Raw genomic sequence first — 25,667 nt, 5'->3', positions numbered from 1 at the left:
GTGTGTCTATATAGGCGATCGATCGACGAGTAACAAGGGATGCGATACACGTACAGTCTAGAATTTAGCTTCGCAGATCGAGTGTCTTTTGGTTCTTGAAAATCATAGTAAAATAAACAAGATCACATGATTTTTGATATCATTGGGCGTCATATAATAAACTGGTGGACGCGATAGAACAAAGATGAACTGATCTTCTATTTCTGCTTGTTGCTGATAGCTTTCCTATCCCTGGATTGCTTAATTCTATTCCGCATTGATTAACTTATTATCTCTTTAGTCAAATGGTATCTACTCCAGCAAAACGCCAACTATTTACCAAATTTTTTGGTCTTGAACCATGGAAGAAATTGGTTTTTACCTTGAGAAAAACAATAGAGAGATATATATATATACATGCAAGACGCTTATCCTCGAAATTAATCGTCAAACCCAACCAAAAAGTCCTCCCTCGAAATCCCGCTCCGATCACACATGCCCCGAAATATTCCCCCTGGTTTCTCCCACAGCTTCAGCGGCTCATCCATTTCAGCAATCCGCCCCTGATCCATCACACAGATGCGGTCATAGTTGATGATTGTCCGCAACCGATGCGCGATACAGAGCAACGTCTTACCCTTGAAACCCTGCGCCATGGTTTTCTGGATTTTACGATCCGTTTCAAAATCGACAGAGGAGGTTGCCTCGTCACAGACGATAATGCGCGAATCGCGAACGAGGGCGCGCGCCAGTGCCATGAGCTGCCGCTGGCCGAGAGAGAAGTTTAATCCTTCTTCTTCGACCACGGTGTCCAGGTTGATGCGCTGTTGGGGCTGCTTGGCCGTCGGCGAGGAGCTGGTTTGGTCGACTGAAGAGTCTGAGGGTGTTTCTTGGCCAACCAGGTCGGCTTTCCTAAGTGCAGACCATAATTCCAAATCGCTGTGCTCGTTAAAGGGATCAAGATTCGATCGGATAGTGCCGTGGAATAAAGCAGGGTCCTGGGGGATGATGGCGAGTCTAGATCGCAGGTCGTGTAAGCCGACAGTGGATATATCTATGCCGTCAATTTTGATGCTCCCGCCAGAGAGCTCTGTTATTCGGAACAGAGCAGACATGATACTTGATTTGCCGGCCCCAGTTCGTCCGACAATCCCGATACGCTCGCCGCCTCGGATATCCATGTTCAGTCCCTGCAGGACCAGTGGAAGGCCTTCACGATATCGCATCTGCACGTTAGAAAATGAAATGCTGCCTGTTTGCGGCCATTGGCTGTCTAATTCGATAAGATGGAGTGGTGCTTCCTCATCTAGCTCTGTTCCATAGTGATGAACGCGCTCAGTGGCATTCATGCTATTTTCGACATCAGCTAGACAGCGAATGGTGAACTGCAACATCTGCGATATGGCGAGGATATAGGACAACACCAATCCCGATATACTAGGCGAGACATTGAATCTTGAAGTGACCACTAATATACCTGTGACAAAAACCAGGAGTATGCCAATAGCATCTAATCTGACGCTTAGCCATCTTTGGTTCGCGAAGGTCAGAAAATATGCGCTGTCCATATTATCGAGTGCAGCACGGAGGCGACGGAGGAAGTGCGCCTGCACGCCGTAAGCTCGAATTGATGATGTCCCCGATATAGCCTCGCTAAACTGGGCAAAAACAGTGGAACGGAGCACTGCTTCATGACGCTTCATTTCTCGCGCTGATGCTCGATAATAATTTGTCGCTACCAGGAATAAAATGAAAAGAGGGCCAAGAGCAACTGCAAACTGTAGAATGAATATACCTGTCAGCTCCTTTCCAAAATAAACTAATTCAAATATTCCGGCATGCTTACATAGTGAAAGAACACAATAATCAAAATCATAATGGAAATAATTAGGGCAAGGGTAATGTAGTAAATCCGCATTGCGTCGGTCAACTCGTTGTCCATAGTGTGAACGTCCTTCGAAAATCGGTTAACAATACGGCCCATCGGGGTGGTATCGAAAAAAGCCATTGGAGCTCTCAAAACCCGCGTCATCGCTTTATGAAACATCGACCTGCTGGCATTCGTTCCGCTCACTGACAGAATTGTAGAGAATGCAAATGTGAGAAACACCTGAACACCAGCTAGTCCTGCGTATACACCAATGTACTGGCCGGTTTCCAGGCGGAACTGGTCCGAGGTCCAGTATGAAAGCCACAGACTTGTCACTATATTTGCTCCGCTGGACAAAATCAGCGACAAAATGATCAACGGACCGTTTATGACCATGCCAAACGACGAAATATATGCTCGCCAAACTCCCCAGCTAACTGAACTAACGGCTCGCTCTTCCTGCTGCATAAGAGCGGGCCCCGGTTTCGATGCTTTGGCTTTCTTTTTCGGCATTTCCACACTCTCAACCTCGATCTCATCTTCCTCGTCGCTTCTTTCAGTCTTTGAAGTATCCTCCTCCTGGGAGGTGGTCGCCAATAACTGACGGAACACTTCATTGTCACGCATGAGGTTGTCGAAAGTATCGATGGATGATATCCGGCCGTCATCCATCAATATAATGCGGTCGCATCGGCTGAGGACGTGCAGTTGGTGGGTTGCAAGGACTCGGCATTTATCTTTGAGCAATCCGCAAATGGCGTTATCCATGATATGGCGCCCAACATGGGCATCAACAGCTGATAATGGGTCGTCCATGAGTATAAGATCCGCATCAAAATAGATAGCTCGAGCGATATTGAGTCTCTGCTTCTGTCCCCCGGAAACAGTAATTCCTCGTTCACCAATTTCCGTCGCATCAGAGGCTGGGAGCATGTCGAAATCAGTCCTTAAGGCGCAAGCATCTACAACTTTATTATACCACACGTCGTCATACTCTTTACCAAAGAGGATGTTCTCCTTCACGGTCGCATTCTGAATCCAAGCGTACTGAGGACAAAAGGCGCGTGAAGCGTTCATGGTCACCTTGCCCTTTGTCAGACGCATATCTCCAGCCAAGGCTGACAAAAGCGAGCTTTTACCGCATCCAACTGCTCCAATGACCGCAATAAGTTCATTACGACCAAACTCAAAGGTGAAGTCTTTGAGTTCGAAGGGTTCGATTGAAAGATGATGCGTAGATCCGTCCAATTCCGCTTTTTTACCTGCTTTTTTGTCGGATTTCTTGTCGGGTTCCTTTTCTAAGTCGGTAGCTAAACGCTCCCAGGTAAATGATACATCCTCAACCTTAATAGCAGGAGCTAAGGAGGGATCTTGTTTTATGTCTTCTTGTTGTTCTTCAGCTAGAAGGAACTCTTGAATTCGTCCCAAGGCCGTCCATGCATCAGTTACCTGTCCGATCACAAGAGGCAGCATGTTCAACGGCATGCGGAGCGCATTGAATAGTGCGAGTGACGAGAATACCGGGGCAGGAGACAATGCGTGGTTCGATAGCGAGTAGGTTATAAAAGCCAACATTGAAGCGAACACGGGAAGCGCCATTGATATACATAGAATCGCATTTCGTATGGATAGGACGACTTGAATTGCGGAAATTTCGCGTTGCCGAATGTCCTTTAACCGGTTCAGAAAGCTACTCTCCCAGCCGAAAAACTTGACAAATCTGACGGCCATCAGGATTTCCTGCGTGAGAGAGACGCGCTGATCTGTCATTTTGTTTATCTTTTTTCGTCTCCTAATAAGGGAACGTATAGAGTAAGTGAGGAATGGTACCCCGAGAACTAACAGCGCATATCCAGAAAGGGCACTGTAGCCGATGTTAATTATGAGGACGATCAAAGCGACTATGATCAATATGGGAGATGTCCAGAGTAGGTGGAACAGCCCAAGCGCTCTATCAATGCGATCTGTATCGACGCTCATTAGAGTGACGATCCTGCCGTTGTTCCACCCTGTGCCATCACCGGCAACGCCCGCAGCAGCGTCCGGCCCTGCTTTGGGACCTTTAGACTTCCCAGGTTTCTTCTGGAATTTTCCTTTAAGAATGCCATCTCGGGCTTCTCGAAGAGATTCCAAATCGTCGGATGTACTCTGTGTGTCCTTATTTTCTGAGTCTTTGGTGGTGGCTTTACCACCCGCTTTCGCACGACCGGAAAGCTTCAAGGCCTTGGAGAATATCATATTGATAAGCGCAGCACGGCTTTGGGCTCCGACCATCATCCCTCGATAGAAGAACTGGGCTGTACCAAGGCTTTGCGAGACTTGCATGCAACATATCCCTATAACGATTCCAATACCATGTCCAATGTCTGGGGCGCGCTCGCCGGTCTGCCTCGCAACATAAGCATCCGCGGCAAATTGGATAAGATACCGTGAGACGAAGGGCGTCATAACTTGGAGAAGACTTGAAGATAATGCACAGATACCGCCCAACCAAAATTCAAATTTGGACATTTCGTATATCGCCCATAATAGCGGATAGCGATCGCCACGGTCGACGTGATCCTGGAATGCCCGTTCAAGCTTGTCTACAAGAACGTCTAATGACCTATCCGGATTCACCAACCAAATATCTTGGACCTCCAGCGGGCGCAGGTATCCGGTCTAAGAAAAATGTAAGCGGAGGAGATTCTTCAAACGCCCAATAGATGATATATCCACGAGCACGAAACTTTTGGTTTTTGAGTTTCTTCACTATATATTTTTAACAAAAGGGGAAGAAGTACTTGCCGTCATCAACGAAGACATCCATTGAAATGTTATCAAGCTCAGATATCCAGCTCCATGCTCTTTGGATATAGTCCTTTCGGTAGGTATGGGGGGGATCTGGCGCCATCGGAATGGATTTAGCTGCTGGTACCAGGTCCGCTGCGGCTTGGCCGATTCGGCAGCTTGGCCGTGCTCTGAAAGTTTGCTGCCTTCAGAGCATGAAGAGCTGGGCGATAGGTCTAGCTCTTTGCTTTGCTGAAGATCGAGAGTGGCATCGGAATTCCCCTGTTGCGCAGCAGCTGGGCCTGCCGAATGTATGGGCGGAGTAGGTTTATCCCATGCCGCCATCTCATTGTTCGTTTTTTCTTCTTCGCCGGCTACCATCGTGGGCTTTCAAACAAAAAAGAGGCAAAAAAAGACAAAGGACCTGTACTCGCTTGCATATGAACCATAGAGAAAAAGTGTCGATAAAAAATTAAAAAAAAAAATGGCAGGATAGAAACGTAAAGAATAATAAGAAATATAGGGTCTCTTTATGTCCAAGAGTATCGATCGTCAAAAAAAAGTCATTACCAACTGCCACTATTTGGATGGATTCGACTCCGTCCAGCTTATGAGCAAATACCAGGGCAAGGGCAAAACGTCTAGGGTTACTTGGAACCAAGTTATTCTGGCTCGGTTCCGGCTGAGTTTTGCCTTTTTGTCCCCATTTATGCTGCACTAGTTAGTGCTTATAACCGGGATAACATACATCAAAGAGCCGGGCCGACGGGATGCCTAGGTATATGCACATGTATGTATGTATGTATGTATGTCTGTATGTCTGTATGTCTGTATGTCTGTATGTCTGTATGTCTGTATGTCTGTATGTACATGTACATGGACATTGGACAGTACGCTGAGGACATACATACCAAGCAGAACCTAGCAGCAGGGCAAGCCACCTGGCACATCCCGCTTGCTTTAAGATGCTTTTCCTTTCCCAGTCATATCAATGCCAAATTTAGTTTTTTAGTTTTGCGGTTAAACGGGGAAGGGGATGAGGGCATTTTCTGGGCGTTTACGTAGTTAGTTAATCCGTCGTCTGGCGTCTGGCGCATGGCCTCGGCAACCCTCGCGTGGCATTTTTTTGCCATTGGTCCAACTTTGCTGCTGGGTAACTAGTTAACTACTCCGTACCGTACCTGGGCACCAATCATGTCAAGGCGCGCCAAAAACTAGCTTCTAGTTTTGGCCACAACAACCAACCTCAGTGAACCTCAAGACTACGCAGTGTAAAGTATATTAAGAGTTAAAAGAGTTAAAAGAGTCAAAGAGTCAGGAATCACCAGCGTTTAGCTGTTCATCCCAAACATGTTTCTATCTCATTCATCCCATTCCATGGGGATCCCAGGCTGGAGCTGATCCAAAAGTCGGCGAGAAATGTTCCGATTCGGTGGGATTATTTGTCACAGCGTCCGGCGCATTTGTCAGCGGCACATTTCCACAATGATGCTGAATTACATACAAATTTACAATATTAATAATAATAATAATGCAAATGGTCTTGCTTTGGGGACTAATGATGGCCCGGAAATAGATATGTATGTGTCCTTTTAACACATACAAACAACTTGCAAAGCGTCATGAAGATCTACATAATAGTAGACGATTTTGAACTACATGACGTTCCACCTATGAAATGTTGGAAGGTGACATTTCCACAATTTTTCTTTTTTTCTTTTTTTCTTTTTTTCTTTTTTTTTAGAGTAATCTAACTACGTCATGCAACAGATAAACCGTTTTATTCCCTAGATTCGGATGATGCCGTTTCTATCGTCAATCCTGTTTCCCATGAAGACATCGCCATCGTCTATGTAACTGCCAGTGTCGATTTTTTTCAAACCTTGATTGCCACCCGAAAAATCATAGTGATTTTACTTTTTTTTTGTATGATAGAGATGTGCAAAATGCTAAGTTCAGTCTTCAAATTCTTCTCTCACCTTACAATCATCTGCATTGCCCTGCCGCCACAGTGCCTGCGCCACCAATAATAATAATAGATGAAGAAGATGGAATCCAGCCCGCCCCACTACTACAACTTTCCATAAGATAAATATATAACTACCAATGTCAATTGATCTGGCAGCATACACAATCTTACACAATCTTACACACTTCTAACCTTGCTTATTACAGTTACAACAACCCCTCAACCTCATTATCCAGTCTAATTCCACTGTTGACGTTTAATACCATGTAAGTGGAGGAACAAAAAAGGGTTATGAGGATGACAGAACTGAATGCAAGACCTTTTTTCATGCAGACAATGTTGAATAGGGTGTGTGTAAGGTCAAGTAAGTGGTGGTGGGTCTTTTATACAAGATTACATTAGGTTAAACGTGCAACAACCGAACAACACCCTAAATGAAGACTACCCTACTCACCCTTCACCAGTCGAGCTTACTTTGTGGATGTCATCGACAGTTTCGCTATCTTGATCGTATGTATATAGGGTTGCAGGCCTACTCATTGCTATATTCGCTAGCACCGTTGTTGCTAGGTTCAGGGTAATCCGCTGTCGCAAGGCTGCAAAGGCCCGTCGTTTTCAGGCTCGGTGACTCCATCATAACACAACCCGGAGTCATCCTCCTCTAGACCCCCGAAAGTTCCCCTCATCGCTATAACTAGATTCTCTGTCATCGCTAACCTAGGGGGCCTCGACGTAGTCGGATTCGCAATGTTGAAAAAGAATACATATATAGTTCAGTCCAAGGGACAACCAGTGTGATACAACACTGGCGTTTTTGATCGCCTATCTGCTAACCTCCGTGATCCCCTTATGTTATGTCTTGACTGACCATGGGCTGCCATCTATTAACCTTAGCGTGGCATGCGGAGGGGCAACTCGATATCGGCCGGGCGGACACCGCATCAAGGTGCGCAATTCAATCGCTCGTCCAAAAATATATTCTTTGAAGTAATCTTCGTCTTTTGCAAAGGTGTCCTGGCCCAGCAGACGTACCGAAATATGCTAGCATCTATTTTCGTATCTATTTCGTATAGAGTTATCCGTTTCTTCTAAGAACGACGAGTGTATGTCCGCAAAGATCAGCGATTTCAGCAAACCCCACACGACAGAGAGCAGAAAGGTTTTAAGCAGGGGTAGGATCGCTTGCTAACAGTATCATCCTCTTGCGCCAAAAGGTCGGTTAAAACAGGAACTACTCAGGTATGAATCGAATTGCGGAGCGTCCGAGGCTCCTCTGCAATCTGAGAATCTAGTATACGACCAGGTTCGGATTGGGATTCGGGTTTCGGATTGATGTCCGGGGGCTCCTGTGTTGTTAGGTTAAGCTCACGTTCACAACTCGCATTTCTCCTTTCATTCGCTTCTGCTGGTAACTTGGTTTCCCTTTCAGATGAGATTTTGGCATCAGTTGACATCTCGAAATCCAGTAATGGCGGCTAAATATTGTCAGGTAAGCTTCTCGATAGAAAACCTTTCCGAGTACTACTCGGATAGTACGCTATATTGTGAGCCAGGAATTATGGCTACTTTCCATTCTGCTATGGAAAGATCCCGCTCCCCTTATGTGAATGTGAAAAAAGCATAGCCATCGTTATGCGTAGTTGTTAAAGATTTCATTGGTGTAGAAAGGTGCGGTGAAACTAGTAGGTAGAAGAGGTTGTTGGTCCATCCCGTTTTGGTCGTTTTCAAGACTCAGCCGAAAGAGCAAACAATTCACGGCAACTTCCGACCAACCTGCGTGGGAGTAAGCGGTGACATTATCCCTTTCCTTTGCTCCGAATCGTGCGCCATCAGAGTGTGCCATGGTAAACCACTGGCGCCTTGACTTGAGTTGCAATCATAGTGCATTTTTGGCTCGGCCTCTCTGAGCTTCATGGTGTAGACGATCCAGAACCTTTGTCAAAACGCGCAAAGAGTTTTCCCTTTGATATTTCAAAACTACACAGATAAAGTATTGTAAGAGCCAGCAAACAGCCAGCACGAGAATATACCTCTATCATTGGGACAACAGAGATAAAACAATGTTAAGTTTAGTTTAATACTGGGGAGGGAGAAGGGAGACAAAGAATACGATTGCTATTGGAAGGAGGCGGTTGGACGGAACTAAGCGGGCGCCAAAAATAGGCGCGGTAAGATATATTATCCGCGCGAGTAATAACCTAAAGAAACCACATTTTCAGCTTCTGACTGCTCAAGTTTTGCTTTGCTTCTCGGACAACTGGTTACTTACTACTCCGTACACCGCTTCCCTTCCCAGCTACAACTCTTTTTTAAAAAGATCCCATAAGAGAGTACAAGACCTATTCATATCGAAAAAAGCCAGACCCGTTCAACATCGTCCGCGAGTCTTATAGGGAGAGCTTTACCTTGGCCAGGCTAAAGCCATAACATCCCTTCGTTTGTTGGGACGCATATTTAAAAGTTGCGTTTTCGCTACATAAGGAGAGTGTGATACCACGAGAGTTATACTACCATGGGACGCCATCTAGGGCTGTCACTGCGAGGGTTGAAATTCAGAGTGCAAGCACCAAATTCATTCGCTTTTCATCCTTGATGGGCCTGATTTTACCTTTTAAGGGAACCACATCTAGGTAAAGCATGAAACAAATCGACATGCGGGAGGTATTTGTCGACTATGGTACCACATTTATATGAATATCCTTGTTACACAACCTACAACCAAAGGCCATTCATTATCCAGGCTATACGAACATACATGTACAAATATGAAAACAAAGCAAATCAACTGAGTTGGCCCCTTGCGGAACCTAATCTTGACAAGCTCAGATTTTCACAATTCAAACCTCTCGTTTGTTATGCGTCTGGCCGATGCCTATCTATAAATGGCTTACTAGATATGGTAAAACCATTCGGAACTCAAATGCTTTCCACCACCTTGTCACCACACAAACGCAAGCAATAAGCTGCCCCTCAACATTCTAACCCCTTACTTGTGGTATGATTTCCTCAAGGCTCCAAGCAAGTAGCTCTACTAGACTACCACTCCAAAAGACAAAAACCTACAGTTCGCTCCCGCTATTTTACGTTACTTTCAGCCCTTTTTGCAGGCCTTTTCTGTTTGTATCAATCCCACTCCGCCTTGCTACAAGGCATATGAAACTATACCAAGTGAACTGCTCACAGTCAAAGACTAGGTTCAAGATATAAATCGCGATTCCAAGACGTGTGAGGATAAAGTCGCGAATATGTAATAACCCCCCGTACATGCACCTTTCGCGCTGGAAGTTCGTATGCCGGGAAGGGAATATTTTTGATATGCATATTGAACAAACAAATGGACGGTTGGTTAGAAGCGAGAGGGTAGTGGAGAGGGGGCAAGAGGAGGGAGGTGGATTGTATAGGATCTAGATGGTCCATTCCATTATCTAGCTAACTCTCCTACGATAACAATTAAGAATGGGAGGCTGGCTAGGAGGATTGTCGAGCAGAGGAGGTGGTGCTTTGCTGGTACTGGAGAGAGTCCAATGGTATATAGCCCAATCCGGATCGATCAAGTGCGAAGCTTTTTGTCGGCTCTACCTACTCTGTCGTTTTTTGATACCCTGGGTGGGTGGGTACTATACATACTTATATCTATTATAGTGGTTTACATATCTCAACATTTGTTGACAGAAAATGAAGGTAAAGCAGTGCCTACAAAAACTAATTCCGACTCTTTTCGTTTTCTCGGTTTCATTGCATTTCCCTAAATAATCTTTATCGAGTGCTAAAACCTGAAAAAACCACGAAAAACCCATTGATGCTGCCATGGAGCCTGGGTATTAACCTATGTTGTTACAACAAAACAAATAGATGGTCCCATATGCTCACGCAAAGCCTTCGAAATATAATAAAACCGTACAATAATAAAATACCTAATAATAATCTGCAAGGCGCATACCACCACCGCAGTCACCCATATACCAAGGGAGAGAAAAAGTTGCTTTGCAGCGAAATAACAGGAGATAAGAAAAGCCGTAATCTCATACACACAAGTTACCGCTGTCCCACGATGCAATTGCTACAAACATAAACCACCGCGCAAACCCGCCCACCAAATGCCGGTTTAAAGCAAGAGGACCGCCTCAAGAAGGAGAAAAGGAAACATTTGCCACTTTTTATTTTCATTAAAATGCAAAGGGGGGTGTCTCCATATACACATATATGCTAGAGTAGAGTGTGTCGTAACGCTTGATAAACTTGTAGGCAAAATTGAGGGGGGGAGGGGGAGAAAAGGGGGAGAAAAAGGGGGTGACAGAAGGGAATCTCATCAAGTGGTTATTCGTAAAACGTTACTTGCGTGAAAACAGCTTCTGCAGGGGCCGTTTTGTACAGTACATTCATTGCAATTTCCTTATCGTTATTTTTCTTTTCTGGTTTCAATTGGGGGATATCGAGAGTGGCGAGTTTTGCAGGGTCGAACTTACGCACTCTTCATGGTTGGCAGCTCCTTGACGGATTGCTCGATGATGCTCAGTGCCTTTTTGAGCTCCTCTTCCGTAATGACCAGTGGTGGTGCGAAGCGGATGATGTTTTGGTGTGTTGGTTTCGCCTACGGAAAAACAGAGGCGAAAAGAGTTAGGGTACAAAAATGACCATGTGGAGAATGGTAGGGAAATAGGTGTGGGGAATAGAAGGTCGAAAAAATAGAAAAGAAATCAAAAGGCTTACCAATAATCCCTTTTCCTTCATCAACATGCAAAGATCCCACGCAGTGTGCCCGCCAGTCTTAGACTCGTCGATGACGGCGGCATTCAACAGCCCTTTACCCCTAACTGTCTGAATCATGGGACTATCTATAGCAGCCATCCCAGCACGGAATTGATGGCCAAGCTTCTCCGCCCGTTCGGCCATCCTCTCGTCTCGGATGAGTTCTAATGCGCGAATGGCGATGGCGCACCCCAGTGGATTGCCACCATATGTCGAGCCGTGCGTACCCGGCTCGATTGTAAGCATGACTTCCTTGTTGCCCAAGACACAGGACACGGGGTACATGCCGCCGGATATCGCTTTGCCAAGGAGGACGAGGTCTGGTCTGATACCACTCCACTCATGGCAGAGTAGCTTACCGGTTCGGGCGATGCCGGTCTGGATCTCGTCACAGATGAGGAGGGCACGGTGCTTGTCGCAGAGAGCTCTGGCTTCCTTGAGGTAGTCGTCGTCCGGCACGACGACGCCAGCTTCACCCTGGATCGGCTCGACTAGGAACGCGGCAATATTTGGCCCTGCTTTCTCGAATGCCTCACGCAGCGCGGCTTTGTCGTTGAATGGGATGGGTTTATTTGTGCCTGGGATCTTGCTGCCGATGAGTGGCAAGTAAGGACCATAGTTATCCCTTGATTCTGGGTCAGATGACATTGATATTGCCGCAAACTGTAATCCTCCTCTTGTTAGTTAAAAAGGAAAAGTATACATAGATTATGGGACATAGGATTGGTGACAGCAAGAAGCGTCCTTGGGTATTTTAGTTCACTGACAGTGCGTCCATGGAAGTTGTTCTCCACGCTCAATACAATGGCCTCGTTGTGAGGAATGCCTTTGGTTTTGTAGCCCCATTTCCGGGCAATCTTGATACCAGTCTCCACAGCCTCAGCACCCGTGTTCATGGGTAGGACCATGTCGAACCCGAAGAACTTGGTCACAAATTCCGCAAACTTGGGGAATACATCATTGTAGAAAGCACGGGAACTCAGGGTCAGGGTAGAAGCCTGGTCAACCAACACCTTGACCAACTCCGGGTGGCAGTGGCCCTGGTTAACGGCGGAGTAGGCGGAGAGGAAATCGAGATAGGAGCGTCCCTCGGGATCCCAGACGGTAGTACCGGCGGCGCGGGCGAAGACGATAGGCAGCGGGTGGTAGTTATGGGCAGCATATTGATGCTCTGCATCGATTGCCGCGGTAGTCGAGGAGGCATGGAACCGGGAACGGTCGAATGGCGCAGCTGGTGCGGAGGTGGACTTCTGGCTTGTCTTTGCAGGTTGAGCAGAGCCTGCAACAGCATTCTCGGTGGCGATTGGAGACATGGTGGCTGTACAACAGCGGAGATGGTTTTATCGGTGGTATTGCGTGGGCAGTTTGTTTTGGATGATAGTTATAACTAGGTGACGTAACTAGTTTAAATACCAGGGCTAAAGAGTCAAGCTCGAAAGAACAACAAATATCCAGTTAGTACAGCGTTGAGAAGGGGCCTATAAATACAGATGCAGTTATCCTATGAGAAGCATGTGTTAAGGTAGTTAGTTAATGAATGAATGGTCTTCGGCGAGAGGAATCAATCGGAGTTTATAAATATGCGGCGGCAAAAGCTGCGGCGGGGAGCAAACCACAGCGGGCAAAGGTTGAGAGCGATGAACCGACGATAACCCTTTGTGATCTTGCTCGGACGAGCGCCAATATCCCATCCCCCACACACAAGATGTCACTCTGCACGGGGATTGCAGTAGCGCGATACTTGGAGGCGCCCTAAGGAAGTTAAAAAGACGAAGTTGATCCGCAACCAATTCACTCCTGCTCGCTCTGTACAAAACAACAGGCGGACGACGCATACCAACCCGTATCGGTCGAATTATTCAAGATATCCCCCCTGCGACGTTCCTTTATCGTAAAGACGTCTGTTTCAGCGCGACCATTGGCTTCATCCTGCCGGACTCCACGTTTCGCGCGCAGAGACCTTGGACAGGGTCGTCCCGATATGGTGACAGGGGAAGGAAGACCATGCCTTCGACGTCGACGCGGTCCCGAAAGGTTCTGCTCTCCGCAACCGATAACGAACATGACTCTGGTTCCAAGACCCCTAAGTCCAGGGCACGAGCATCCAGCAGGCGGATGGACTCGAGCACCCCGCAGAATATCCTCCTCTTTCTGATCGCGTTCCGGGCGTTGAACGCTCTTTGCGTCAGGACCTTCTTCCAACCAGACGAATTCTTCCAGTCGCTGGAACCGGCGTGGCAGATTGCGTTTGGCGAGGACAGTGGTGCTTGGATAACTTGGGTACGTACGCTTCGGATATATCAAGCAGGGTGGTATTTGTTGTTTTGGGAGCTAACACCCGTGCGCTAGGAATGGAGGCATCATTTGCGGTCTTCGATACATCCGTACATCTTCGCCGCGGTTTATTATATATCTAATCTCATATCTGAATATCTGTCGATATCCCCTCTCCATCGCGCAAACTTACTCCTTGCAGCCCCGAAACTCGTGCAGGCTCTTTTCGCCGCTGTTGCGGATTTTTATACATGGAAACTGGCCGGGAAGGTTTACGGAAATGACAGCTATGAAGCCTGGGGTGCTGTAGGTGGTCCAACTGCAACAACATATGCCTGAATATTGAACATCAAACGCTCATTGCTCTGCCCTGTAGCTCGCATTGACTATCCTAAGTCCCTGGCAGTGGTTTTGTTCGACACGGACATTATCGAATTGTCTTGAGACAAGCCTCACGATCGTCGCATTGTATTTATGGCCATGGGAATGGCCGTCGGAATCATCTTCCCCGCAAAGGAGTGGTTCTGGAAATGGAAGCTTAAGAGACAACTCAGTCACGCAACGGTATAAACCCAGGTATGCCCGACAAATTTGCGTTTGTTCAAGTCTGACCGTAGTATAGCTTGCGGTTATGTCTACTTCTTGCAGCTTTTGCTTGCATTCTTCGCCCAACAAATTTCCTGGTATGGATCTGTGTAGCAACCTTCGCGATGTTTAAGACTCCAACATCATCCCGTCAAACACGGAGCTTTTCCTTCATTAGACCTACCATGAAGGAATTTCTGACGTTTATTTACGAAGTTGTATTCTCCGGGTACGTTGATTTAAATTTTCTATTGCTAGGAAAATCCAAGCTGATAATTCATTAGATCCGTTGTGCTCGGTATATCAACGCTTCTGGACCGGGCGTACTACGGTTCCTGGACATTTCCACCCTTTAAATTTCTCTACTTCAACATCGCTCAATCACTCGCCATATTTTATGGACGCAATGACTGGCACTACTACCTCTCTCAAGGCTACCCGCTCCTCCTCACGACTACTCTGCCCTTCTCCTTGGTCGGAATTTTCCAGGCTTTATTCACCAACCAGAAAGGCCTCACTGTCCCACAGAATTCGATTAGGCGTCAGCTTGCAGCTGTTTGCACATTCATGCCAGCTGTCCTTTCATTGATATCTCATAAGGAAGTCCGTTTCATCTACCCACTTCTTCCTTCCCTTATAATCATTTCCTCTTTGCCCCTTGTGAAGTTCTTCCTGCCCGCCATCTCCTCCGGCTCCCCGTCGAATAGGCCCCGACGTCTCTCTCTGATATTTCTCGTTCTCGTGAACGTTTATATCGCCTACTATACAACTCTCTCTCATGCATCAGGCATCCTCAATATCATGGACTATTTCCGCAACCAATATGTTAGGCACTATCTAGAACAAGTGTCAAACAAGCAGGGTTCCCATGCAAGCGTTTCTTCATCCTCGTTTTCTTCGTCTCTGATACCCACATATATGACAATTGGCTTCCTTATGCCCTGTCATAGCACACCCTGGCGCTCCCATCTCGTCTTCCCAGGCATCCAAGCATGGGCTCTCTCCTGCGAACCCCCCGTAAACCTCAACGCAAGGGAAAAATCTACCTACCTAGACGAAGCAGACCAATTCTACGAAGACCCATCCACCTTCCTCCAAAAGAACATGAAGGGCGGATTACGCGACTTCCCCTCAAAACCCTCATACCAACTCAACAAAAATCCACTTATTCACCACCACCCAACATCCAACCCACCTCTAGACTCTAAAAACCCCCACCACCCGTGGCCCGACTACCTCGTGTTCTTCGCCCAACTCGAACCAACCCTCCACACTGCGCTCCGTAGTTCCCCATACGCCGAATGCTACCGCACCTGGAACACAGCGTGGCACGACGACTGGCGACGCAAAGGCGACATCGTCGTCTGGTGTCTGGACCGGGACATCCAGCGGGAATGGCGCGAGCATACGCGTCTGCAGAACCAGGCCAGCTGGCAGCGGAGTATGGAGGAACGAGAGAAGCAGTTTGATAAGATCATTGATGGATTCCGGAAGGAGGCGGCGAAGGGATCGTTGTGGTTCGGGACGAGGTCGGGGATGAGGGGACGGTGGGGTTTGGATTCTCTGTTGCCCACCTCTTGGTCGTGGCCCCCTTTGCGATCGTCATCGCCGTCGTCATCGCCGTCGCCATCTTCCTTTTTCCCATCCACATGGCCGTTTTCTAACGCCCCGTCAAGATCTAGGAAATGGTACCATGTTTCCTGGTCCTGGTCGTGGCCTTCGTTGTCAGGTCTGCAGCGGAATACGAGGCGGTGGCAGCTGACGTGGTCGTGGCCGTGGTCATGGAGAGGGCGGAGGAGGCAGACGAAGTGGCCGGAGTGGATGACTGAATCGCCGTGGGTGCCGGATTGGGATGGGTTGGTGAAGAAGTCAAAGTCGAGGGAGAGGTCAGAGAGGATGTTGTGGTCTTGAACTTTGGGCAGATTTTTTCTCCCCTTTCTCTTTTCTCTTCTTCCTCATTTATTTCTCCCTTTTAAGGCGGGTTGGGACTGGGTACATGCTGAGGATAAATAAATACCCTTTTTTTTTTTTGTACCTTCATTTGCCTGAGAGAGTTGATGCATTTTTGGGTTTTTCTATTTATTTATTATTGTTATTTATTATTCATGTATCTTATTTCACTTAAAGTTCATTTTTTCTTTCTCTAGTTGCCGCACTGTTCAAAACGATATTTTTGCATCTGGGAATATATCTGGTTCAGTTAAATTAACTATATCGTTCTAATTATATATTTCCTTTTCAACACTCCCCTTGATATTAATATTATATTAAAGAAACATGATTAATTTTTTATTAAAAAAATATAGAAAAAATAAAATAAAAAATATTAGAGTTAGTAAGCGAAAATTATTAAAACTAAATATAACTGAATACTTTTATATGTAAATGCAGTGCTAAACCTTCTCATCTTCATTCTTGTTTATATAGATAATATATGAAAACTCTACCTGAGCGCGAGTAGATAATACCTGCAGGGGAATCATAATCATAACCTATGAAATACGACAAGTAATGCGTGTAATATGCAGGGAAAATATGGCACAACATGCGGAGAGTACATAATTATAAAAACGGCTGTGGAAGAAAAGAAAAGAATCTCGAAAAGGAGACATCTAAAGAATGAAGGGGCAAGAATGGGATATTAAAAAAAGTGACCAATCGTACTAATAATATGGGATGACGGGTATGTTAGAAGTCCCTAAATCCGGAATGGACAGGGGTGGGTTGAATAAACGAATGAGAATAGAACAGATGCCTGAATAATGTAGAACAAGGGCAAGCTGAAATGACGTGTGGAAGAAGGGGAAAAAAAGAGGGGAAAAAAAAGGGGGGAAAAAAGGGGAAAAAAGGGGAAAAAAAAGGGAAAAAAAAAATTCCATCACCAGGTGATGGAGATTGTCCCAATGAAAATGCCGAGTCAAAGGAAGAAAATCAAAAGAAGAAAATGTGGATATGGTTGTGAGGAAAGAATGGGGCATGAAATCCCCATTCCTGAAACAAACAACAAACAAAACATAATAATAGATTGATAACACAAAAAAAGCTCCACCAAAAAAAAAAAAAAAAAAAAAAAAAAAAAAAAAAAAACCACTCACAAGACCCTTTCGTCAAGAAATTTGGAAAAGCGAAGGAAGGAGGATAAAACTTTGAAAATGCAAAGGGGAAAAATATATATACCCGGTCAACAAACCGGCGATCCAATCCAACCCCGACCAAAAAAAAAAAAAAAAAAATTACGTGGAATCCAACTGCCCCGGCAATTCCAACCAACCATAACCTGTCCCATCCACATCAATGTAGTCTCCATTTTCCTCCTCTTTCCTCCCCTGTCCCCGCTCCTCACAATTCTTTCTCCGCCCCACTATCTTCCGGCTCCAAAGAAATGCAATTACTGCACATACCGTGAACTCAAACTTGCAAATACATCCGGGCTATGACGTCCATCCTGCATCCCGCCAATATCCACACTGGCTTGGCTCATATGCGCTCTTGGCGGGAACGGATTTCCCCCACCAGCACCACTTCGTCCGACCCCTACTACACCCACTCCTCCAGACGCACTTCCCATCTGCGACTTGGAGTCCATTACCGTTGAAATGAGCGGCGCGCCTGGCGTGGTCATGGCATTGGGAGGGGCGGTATGGTATGGGTTTCGGCTGTTGGAGGCGGGGAGGTCGAACGTAGCGGCGGAGTTTTGCTGTGGCTGCTGTTGCTGTTGCTGTGGCTGTTGAGCTTGCGTGAAATCGGGAGTCAGTTGCTGTGAGGGCTGTTCGGGGATCGTTGGAGGGGGTTGGGAGAAATTGTATAAAGCGAGGATGCTGGATTTGTCTATTTTGCCAGTTTGTTTGGGCATGAGGGTTTGTTGCGGGGGCTGGAGGTTAAATTGAGGCTGGTAGGAGGGGTTAGATGACGGAGCGTTTGGCATGGTGAATGGGTTGTAGGGTGCCTGTTGTTCTTGCGGTATATATTGTTGCTGTTGAGGTTGTTGCAGTTGTGGCTGCTGCTGCGGCTGTTGCTGCTGGGAGAATGGAGAGGAAGAAGAAAGGATTGGCATGGTGTTGTAGCGTTGAAATTGCGGCATTTGAGTTTGATTAACATTCCCAGCACCACGGCCCAATGCGAGAGTCTGCGGCTGAGAGCCTAGAGCTTGACCAGACATATTGAAAAACGGGTTGGTTGGTGAGAGGCCTTGAAGCTGGTCTACATAGGGGTTATTGTTCATGGTTTGCTGCGCAGGCTGTACATTTTGGAAGAAAGGATTATAGCCTCCATTCAAAAAGGTAGGCGATGCGGTAAGCCCGTTTTGCAACGACATAGTGACTGGAGGTGTCATAGATTGCTGGGATCTTTGGAATGGCATCTGCCCCTGTTGGCTGGGATATCCACCTGTAATGTTTGGAAATAGAGGCTGTGACACTTGGAGTTGCTGGAACGACTGGTCTAGCGATTGAGTGGACTGTGTTAGGGCGGGCTGCGCTTCTAGAGAATCAAATGGATTGTAGGATTTAGCTCCGTTGATGCTGGAGGGTTGTTGTGGCTCAGGCTGGCTTCCCGCATAACTAGATGGGGCGCGCGACGGGGCGTAATCCAGATTATCAAACGGATTATTCGAAAGTGTAGATCTCGGACTTTTGGAGGGTTCCGACAACTGAGAACTCGTACGAGTCACCTTTGGTACTGGAGCCCGAGATCTCGGGCGAGGATCAGTCCCTTCTCCCAGTCTAACCAACGACTCTATAGTCTTATCCATGTTCCCATTCAGGCTCTTCAGAATAGTGGCATTACGCTTGTTGTCTGGGAACCCCATATCTCGCAGTGCTTCTAGTTTTGACTCAAAGGTCCCATCTGGATCCCCAAAGCTGGCGCCAAAGGTTCTGGATTGTCTATTCGCTGAAAATGCGTAGTCCTCGCGCGGAGACGATTTTTCTGAGCTGGAAACAGCATTGTTGTAAGACGCAGATCGCAGGCCGAAACCAAAGCGTCTTCCCGTTTTCGGTGGCAGAGGCGGAGGAGAGTCGTCAGAAATTTTTGCTACGGTGTAACTCGGATCATGTCTGCTGGGGGGCTTCGGCCGTCCATCCTCCAATACTTTCAATTCATATTTTTGTCTTATAAATCTTTCCATCGCAGAGTCCACCTCGTCTATGTCAATAGGAATAGGGGGTTTGACGTTTCTTGGGTTGTATAATTTGTTGACTGCAGCGTTTCCATTCCGTTTCATGTTCTTTTAAAACAACATTAGCAATTCGAACATATGGAAGCTGGGTGGGTACCATCATCCCCATCGTCGGGCTTCACTCACGTCCACCTGATCTGATGACCAACTATCCATACTCAACGACTTAACCTTCGATATATGTGTGCCTAACTTGCGGTGTAATGTAGCGCAGCGCACACACAGAAACACGCCGAGCTGTCAAAACAAATATCCGTTAGACTTCGCTCTGTGACATAGCTAAACGACCCAAGTATTTATACTATAGCCCTGGACACGGGGGATAACCGAGCGGCTCGATGATGACTGGTACAAAGTCAAAAGCGGTAAAGGAAGGGGACTCACATTCCAGCTGGCCCATCCTATATAAAAAATTAAGCTATTAGTATTTTAAATGAAAACATCCCAAGAAAGATACGGGGAGGGGGAGGGGGAGGGGCATGGGGACGTACCTGGATTTCTGGCCTGGCAGTCCACGCACCGGTCATTGCCGGGAACCGACTTGATCAATTCTTGCAAAGCTCTCTCGTTGCGCGCCTGTTGGCGTTTGCTCAGAGCAGATGCCATAGTTGGCACGACGGCTCGGCTGAAGGGGAACAAATAAAGGAAGTGCTGGGGCGACAGAAACCCGCGGCAAGGGGACTACGAGCCGGTGATAGGGGGCGGAGGAGACGACAGAGAGTCTGCCCTCTCTCGCAGTAGCTTGTTAGCCTGAGGCCAGGGTGAGCAATTCCCAGCTAACTTGATTAGCAAAATTATGTCTTCCCTGTGACTGTCTCAGCTGGGGAGATTGGCGTCCGCTGGTGGGAGCAAGGGGGAGGAGGAGGCAGAGATGAAGAGAGCAACATCAACACCAGGTTATAGCAGCGGGGTCGGGGTTGCGAATGAAACGGTTAGTTGAGAGCAGATGATTTTCTTCCCGTTCTGTGAGGAGCAGCGGTGGTGAGAAGTCGTCGTCTGTCAATTGTCATGGCTGTGGTGGTTGATGGTTTGGTGGAGATGAGAGCAAGCATGAGGCTAAAATTTATAGTTAAGCTAAATCTCCCAGCAAGCGCTTTATCAGCAACCAACAAGCACGCCGGCAGGCAAACAACGCTCAACTTAACAGATACGATCGGCCAAACAACACGTGGAGAACTGATGGCATTAAATAAGGGGCCTGAACTACTTCCATGGTTACTGCTCTATGTGCACCATGTATCTATGTATGTTCATGCAGGAGTTTGTGAGGAAATGCAGTAACAAGTGCATGCTCTGTGCACCCCGTCAGCTTTGCAAAAAAAAAACTTTTGGCCTCGAGTCCAGGCCTGGATGTCGAATCTCGAGTTTCAGACAGACTAACTATATCTAACTCTTGCTAACTCAAGGAAACAAGCTAACTAGTTAACTGACAAGCCTGAAATAGCGTTGGGCTGGCGAGAACCGCTATGGGCCGAACCATCGTCTCACAAAACCATTCGCTCTCACCAAGACAAAAAGAAAATTCCAGACGTTCTTATTTTGCTAAGAAAAATCCTGCATCGGGTTTCCAAGTTTGGCCTGTTTCATAGCCTGATGATGTGTTTGATTGGGGTTAGTTGGGTACAAGCAGCTAACTATCTGAAACACACACAACCATTCAATAACATATTCGACATGAGATAACTATATTTTATATATATACGTACACGGTACGCGCTCGTCTTCCACCTGGGCCGTCATATCCGTGGAGCCGTGGATATATCTCATAGCTCACCCGGCAGCTTACCCCGCCTTAGTCCTTCAGCTAGCAATTCATCCAAGGGTTTCGAATTCGATCTATACGACTAGCCATGATATCAAATTAATCGATCTACGCCGAGTCTATCCGGGTGGGTGTGTTCATGGAAGGGAAAAGAAAGGCCGGAACATGTTGCCTCGAGTGGAATGATTTGTGTCCCTTACCCAGTAGGAGAGAATCCTCTATTGCTACTTTTCACACCAGGATTTAGGACTAGTGCTGGATGAGGATTTCAGCGGATATCCGCCGGAACAATCGCCCACGCCGCCCATTGTCCTGTTATCACTCGATCTCACTCTACACCAGAGAGTCGAAAAGATGAGAGTGAAATGGTGTCAAGGAACGGAGGGCAGAAGGGAGACAAATTGTGCTGCGCGAGATGAGAAAGTGCACGGTCTATTTCAATCAAAGAAACAAGATTCAGTCCCTTGACAAAGGATAATTAGGAGATGTCTCTAGCCACTAGATATAGTCAAACTTTTGTGCATATATGAATGATCTCTATGTCTTTCCTTATTGTTAACCGTTACCACCCATTTTGAGCATACTTTTGACTCTAACGGCAAACTGTTCACACCCCAAAATGCGCCGCTTAAAGCACATGTTCTCTAAATAAATCAGCGTAGGCTTCACAATCATCCTATGATATTTCCAGGACCACTACCACATGGCGTTCCACTAAGGAGACACCAACTAGTCTGACCTGTGCAAAACATAGTAATAGATGCAGTTGATTTTGTTAAAGAACAAAATTGAGGATGTTATCATATTTGGGGCCATGGTGGAGATTCAGGCTGGTCGAGCCGCACTGGAAGGAGAACGTCAATACCTTGTACCCTTCCTTGCCCGCTGGAATCCATGATAGATCATGATTCCTCAGAAAAACAGATATGTAAAGACCGAGCTAGCTCTTTGCTGATGACCTCCTGAGCCGAGTTGCTATTTGAGGGGATGCTAACAAGACGAGACAACATCTATGTCCTCTTATACAAAATCAAGCATAACGGTGAGCGATCGATCTAATCATCACCCAATTCCCATCGTCTATCAATTAATATATTTGGACGGACGTGCCAATTTCGAGCTCCAGCCGTGATAAGCCTATGTTACAGAGAATCAATTCCGTTTGCGCAGTCGATGAACACGGCTTTGGTTTCTTTCGGCAAACTTCAAAATGGCCTGTCTACAATTCGAAGGGATTGGTTGCTGCGTGAGTTCACAATTAATGGTTAGCCGCATGGTCAGGAAGGTAAACGGAGAATGGGGGAAGTGTTACTCGTCTTGAGTTTCAGACACATCATCAACCACGCGTACGAGCACCCATATTTGATAGATCCAGAAGCCAGCGCGGGAAGTACTGTGTCTAGAATGATGGGGGTTGTTAGAATCATTGCATGATTGAAGACAACCCCCCCACCTTTTAGGGGGGTTGGTGTATTTTTGATGACGTTTGCTTCATCCGCGGGAGATCGGGGATTGTAAGATTTCTAGCATTCCAGTCATATATCTGTGATTTGTGTGGTTTGGGTCCCCTGTACATAGAGCCATAAGGACCGCTTTTTGGGGTGGAAAGCTACCGCATACTCTCAGACCCAATTCCAGAAAAGACTGGAACCACCACAATAAATGCCCACGTGTGACCTCTTTTGTCATGGACGGATTGATGAACCGTGGATTTCCTGGCTCCCTACATTGTACAGACTCAAAGCAAGGGCCAATCCTTTTGTGTGGGGTACACGCGGGCGTTTGGTGAAGAGTTTATGCCTTCAGCAATGACTGGATGATGATGCGATGCAGTCGGCGAGTCGGGCATACGTGATTGTAACACCCTCTGACGATTAACATACAAAATCCGGCGTAAGAAATACACTATGAGAAGAAAGATTGTAGTCTAAGAGTCTTGGTAAACATTAAGGTGATAACGTGAAGTTGACATCTCTTCAACCCTGGGTATCTTGGGATTTGGACAATATTGGAATCACGTTGTCGATAAATAGTCCATACATTGGATGGTATTTCTTCAGGAGGCCCAAGATGGGACAAGACGGTTATTGTCCGAGAAAGTTTTGATTAACAAGAATGTTTTTGTCTCTTCAACAGAGGAAGAGACAGAGAAGACATCCTTCAGCCCGAGCATGCCGTAGTCACCTCGTCCGGACGCGTATAAAAATAGCGTCGTCGCCCGAAGAGACACGCTCATCGTTGGGTCCATGGATCATAAAAGCTTCGCCTTTGAAAAAGATGACAAAAGCCAAAGGCCGGCTTCACTCTCGGCGCTTTTCATTGACGAGACAGAATGGACGTTTCCCCTCTTATCTAGCAGGCGGTTAGATTCCCGCCTCCATCCATTCAAGAATGCCGCATGGTCTCAAGTCTGACGAGCAAGCGCTAGAGACGTCGCCGTACAATCATCCATAGCTGAATAATTCTCAGCAATGTCATCTGTATGACAGATCCTCACAAATGAGTCGTTATCATAACACTGTTCATTCTGATGGCATCATAGATTGTGGTCTCTGCATCATCGTCAGTGTCATTAGTGATCAGCAACTTCTCAAGGATTTCCTCTGCTTCCTGACATGCATGGTCGTTGGCTTGTACAGCCATGTAGAAGCGTTGCTGAGCTTTGTCGAGTTGATAGTTGACACTTCACAGTGAGATTCCCGATGACTGCTTCATTCCCTTTATCATATACACCAGGCAACTGGCCTGTTGCCTTTTCAATATGCTCCAGAATCTTGTGAAGCGCTATGTCTTTGTCCGACAGGTATGCTGGCGTAAACCGCTATCGCATAAGACGTGCGCTCTTAGTTAAGGACCAGATATACAGCAGGAACAGAGACACTATTGGAACCGCGGAGGTCTATATGACCATGTGGCGTTTCGGCTCCGTTGGTCCCCTTGTCGAGCTTCAAAACCATAAGATCGTGGACGAAAGTTGGGTGGCCTGCATTGTCTCTTCATGGCCATTTTCCACCTGGTTTGCCTGACAGCTAGCACTTCCGTTTTTCCTTGGGCATCAACTAGCGTAATGTGGCCCGCCGCGCATATAACAAGCAGGCGGGTCATCGTCTTGGTCTGTGATAGAGGCCACTCGTAAAGGTTTAATCTTATCTTCATACGCACAAACAACAAGAGTGTTGTCTCCATACTTTCTGATGATGTAGCTTTTCCATGTATAACGCCATCTCCGCGTGCGTCGCCCGGCAGATGACGCCTGTTTTTTCGAGGCTATTTCTGGATAACTTCGCCTTCCATACATTGACCTTCCCCATCTCTTCTTTTTCAGACGCTAGATCGCGAATTCGGCTTGATGGAAACCCGCGGGCTTCTCAAATGAAATCTCCCTTCAAACTCCACTTATCCTCATGAGCGCACACGGACGGCCCCGAGTCTCTAAACGGAGGTTTTGGCGAAGAACTTAACATTCCTGGTGTTCAGCATTAAATTTAATCACTGCTGCCGTAGGCGTTAGAATTGAGGTTTGACTTGGATCTTTTTCAAGTATGAGTGACATGCTACCAATATGCTGCACACTCAGCGGTATTCAATATTGAATTTACATTATGCGAAGCAAAACCGAAACCAATTGTCGGCATTCCAACAACCAAAAGGTTCGCGGTCTTTTTTCCCCTGGCATTTGATCATTTTATGAAGTCAAACGGTATCCGCAACCCAGGCAGGGCCTTCTTCGGCAGCGCCGCTCGTTTTCCTGACGATAGGAAAGAGTGAGGTTTTAAACGGTAAAGCTTCGCTCGATGTTGTCGAACGACCAGAAGAAGCAGCGACATGATTCTGCTTTCTCAGTCATTCGGCTTTCTTAGGGCACATAGGGTTTTCCGTGCGTGTATCGTGTAGCGTAATAATGACCCTGCACCGGTAGGTTTAAATGCGCTGATCAAATGAAACCATATTTTCAGGTCTAGCCCATTGATTTTGTTGAAAGAGAAGGAAATAAGATAAGATCGTATAAAACTTGATGTACGCTGTACTTGATAGCGCATCAATGGTCTCAGAGACTTTGGGAAAGAAAAAGACAAGAGATAGAGAGGATACATATGACTGACTAGCCATAAAAAAGTCCCGATGAATTGCGTCAGTTAGTGACCCTTGCATTGGGGTGGTTAACTGACTCAAAGCCCCGAATATCTCAGAAGGGTTAAAGGGCCCCACTATCAGATGCTTTCTCTTCTGGTCTAGTCTCTCTCCAATTCTCCGCCCACAATCGGAAGGGTTTGGTAGGAATAAGGGGGCATTTGCATTCCTAGAGCGTCGGGCGGCTTCGAATCGTGCTGGTAAGATTAAGGTCTTGAAAAGAAACCGCAGACACATTTGTTTGGGCAAAATCCCAACATATCCAATCTGATCCGAGTCTGCACCGTAGAAATAGAAACCAAGGTTGGGACAACTCATTGTTGACTCGATCATCTGCTCGGAGGCCTCAATATTATAGATCATTTCATTCAAATCTTCGAGCTCCATCAACTGAGAGTCGAAC

General features: G+C 46.6%; 6 protein-coding genes across 8 annotated transcripts; 1 reads left to right on the top strand and 5 right to left on the bottom strand.

Moving 5' to 3' along the window:
- Nucleotides 1-146: 146 nt before the first annotated feature.
- Nucleotides 147-5,616, bottom strand: BDCG_08821 (ATPase). Its single transcript, XM_045424601.1, has 3 exons — nucleotides 4,637-5,616; nucleotides 1,826-4,510; nucleotides 147-1,757 (listed from the first exon to the last, which is right to left on the bottom strand). Exons 1-3 carry the CDS (start codon nucleotides 4,997-4,999, stop codon nucleotides 420-422), a joined length of 4,386 nt encoding a protein of 1,461 aa, XP_045273279.1. The 5' UTR covers nucleotides 5,000-5,616; the 3' UTR covers nucleotides 147-419.
- Nucleotides 5,617-7,095: 1,479 nt separating this feature from the next.
- On the bottom strand, nucleotides 7,096-8,692 carry BDCG_08820 (uncharacterized protein). The gene is made up of 2 exons (XM_045424600.1): nucleotides 7,778-8,692; nucleotides 7,096-7,675 (listed from the first exon to the last, which is right to left on the bottom strand). Exon 1 carries the CDS (start codon nucleotides 8,039-8,041, stop codon nucleotides 7,823-7,825), a length of 219 nt encoding a protein of 72 aa, XP_045273278.1. The 5' UTR covers nucleotides 8,042-8,692; the 3' UTR covers nucleotides 7,096-7,675; nucleotides 7,778-7,822.
- Nucleotides 8,693-10,393: 1,701 nt separating this feature from the next.
- On the bottom strand, nucleotides 10,394-13,470 carry BDCG_08819 (ornithine aminotransferase). Its single transcript, XM_045424599.1, has 3 exons — nucleotides 12,104-13,470; nucleotides 11,298-11,999; nucleotides 10,394-11,178 (listed from the first exon to the last, which is right to left on the bottom strand). Exons 1-3 carry the CDS (start codon nucleotides 12,647-12,649, stop codon nucleotides 11,050-11,052), a joined length of 1,377 nt encoding a protein of 458 aa, XP_045273277.1. The 5' UTR covers nucleotides 12,650-13,470; the 3' UTR covers nucleotides 10,394-11,049.
- BDCG_08818 (phosphatidylinositol glycan, class B) lies at nucleotides 11,613-16,517 on the top strand. Its single transcript, XM_045424598.1, has 5 exons — nucleotides 11,613-13,616; nucleotides 13,686-13,916; nucleotides 13,987-14,174; nucleotides 14,233-14,424; nucleotides 14,480-16,517. Exons 1-5 carry the CDS (start codon nucleotides 13,341-13,343, stop codon nucleotides 16,104-16,106), a joined length of 2,514 nt encoding a protein of 837 aa, XP_045273276.1. The 5' UTR covers nucleotides 11,613-13,340; the 3' UTR covers nucleotides 16,107-16,517.
- A 2-nt stretch (nucleotides 16,518-16,519) lies between these two features.
- Nucleotides 16,520-21,187, bottom strand: BDCG_08817 (GTPase activating protein for Arf). Its single transcript, XM_045424597.1, has 5 exons — nucleotides 21,078-21,187; nucleotides 19,863-20,961; nucleotides 19,756-19,772; nucleotides 19,498-19,608; nucleotides 16,520-19,419 (listed from the first exon to the last, which is right to left on the bottom strand). The coding sequence occupies exons 2-5, from the start codon at nucleotides 19,975-19,977 to the stop codon at nucleotides 17,584-17,586; spliced, it is 2,079 nt and encodes a 692-aa protein (XP_045273275.1). The 5' UTR covers nucleotides 19,978-20,961; nucleotides 21,078-21,187; the 3' UTR covers nucleotides 16,520-17,583.
- Nucleotides 21,188-21,290: 103 nt separating this feature from the next.
- Nucleotides 21,291-25,651, bottom strand: BDCG_17860 (the record flags this gene model as incomplete). Of its 3 annotated transcripts, none has more annotated exons than XM_045426905.1 (2): nucleotides 21,291-22,375; nucleotides 22,446-25,651. In XM_045426905.1, one exon carries the CDS (start codon nucleotides 25,649-25,651, stop codon nucleotides 25,055-25,057), a length of 597 nt encoding a protein of 198 aa, XP_045282689.1. In that variant the 3' UTR covers nucleotides 21,291-22,375; nucleotides 22,446-25,054. The 3 variants fall into 3 exon arrangements, with proteins under 3 accessions (XP_045282689.1, XP_045282691.1, XP_045282690.1); XM_045426907.1 differs by having other exon boundaries at nucleotides 21,559-24,628; nucleotides 24,733-25,651; XM_045426906.1 differs by having other exon boundaries at nucleotides 21,559-25,651.
- Between the last annotated feature and the right edge of the window lie 16 nt (nucleotides 25,652-25,667).

This window comes from Blastomyces dermatitidis (genome assembly GCF_000003525.1).
Source record: "Blastomyces dermatitidis ER-3 genomic scaffold supercont1.12, whole genome shotgun sequence".
NCBI classification, from domain to species: Eukaryota; Fungi; Ascomycota; class Eurotiomycetes; order Onygenales; family Ajellomycetaceae; genus Blastomyces; species Blastomyces dermatitidis.
This window is presented reverse-complemented; position numbering and strand designations above follow the sequence as displayed.

Bases quoted from the DNA above. Each gene is read 5' to 3' on its own strand.
- BDCG_08821 (XM_045424601.1), bottom strand. From the start codon at position 4,999: ATGGTAGCCGGCGAAGAAGAAAAAACGAACAATGAGATGGCGGCATGG. The intron at 4,511-4,636 runs GCAAGTACTTCT...CATTTTTCTTAG, and splicing joins GGATGTCTTCGTTGATGACG to ACCGGATACCTGCGCCCGCT. The intron at 1,758-1,825 runs GTAAGCATGCCG...TTCATTCTACAG, and splicing joins TTATTGTGTTCTTTCACTAT to TTTGCAGTTGCTCTTGGCCC.
- BDCG_08820 (XM_045424600.1), bottom strand. From the start codon at position 8,041: ATGTCAACTGATGCCAAAATCTCATCTGAAAGGGAAACCAAGTTACCA.
- BDCG_08819 (XM_045424599.1), bottom strand. From the start codon at position 12,649: ATGTCTCCAATCGCCACCGAGAATGCTGTTGCAGGCTCTGCTCAACCT. The intron at 12,000-12,103 runs GTCAGTGAACTA...GGAGGATTACAG, and splicing joins ACAACTTCCATGGACGCACT to TTTGCGGCAATATCAATGTC. The intron at 11,179-11,297 runs GTAAGCCTTTTG...GTTTTTCCGTAG, and splicing joins TGAAGGAAAAGGGATTATTG to GCGAAACCAACACACCAAAA.
- BDCG_08818 (XM_045424598.1), top strand. From the start codon at position 13,341: ATGCCTTCGACGTCGACGCGGTCCCGAAAGGTTCTGCTCTCCGCAACC. The intron at 13,917-13,986 runs GTAGGTGGTCCA...TCTGCCCTGTAG, and splicing joins GCTATGAAGCCTGGGGTGCT to CTCGCATTGACTATCCTAAG. The intron at 14,175-14,232 runs GTATAAACCCAG...ACCGTAGTATAG, and splicing joins GACAACTCAGTCACGCAACG to CTTGCGGTTATGTCTACTTC.
- BDCG_08817 (XM_045424597.1), bottom strand. From the start codon at position 19,977: ATGGCATCTGCTCTGAGCAAACGCCAACAGGCGCGCAACGAGAGAGCT. The intron at 19,420-19,497 runs GTGAGTGAAGCC...TTGTTTTAAAAG, and splicing joins GGTCATCAGATCAGGTGGAC to AACATGAAACGGAATGGAAA.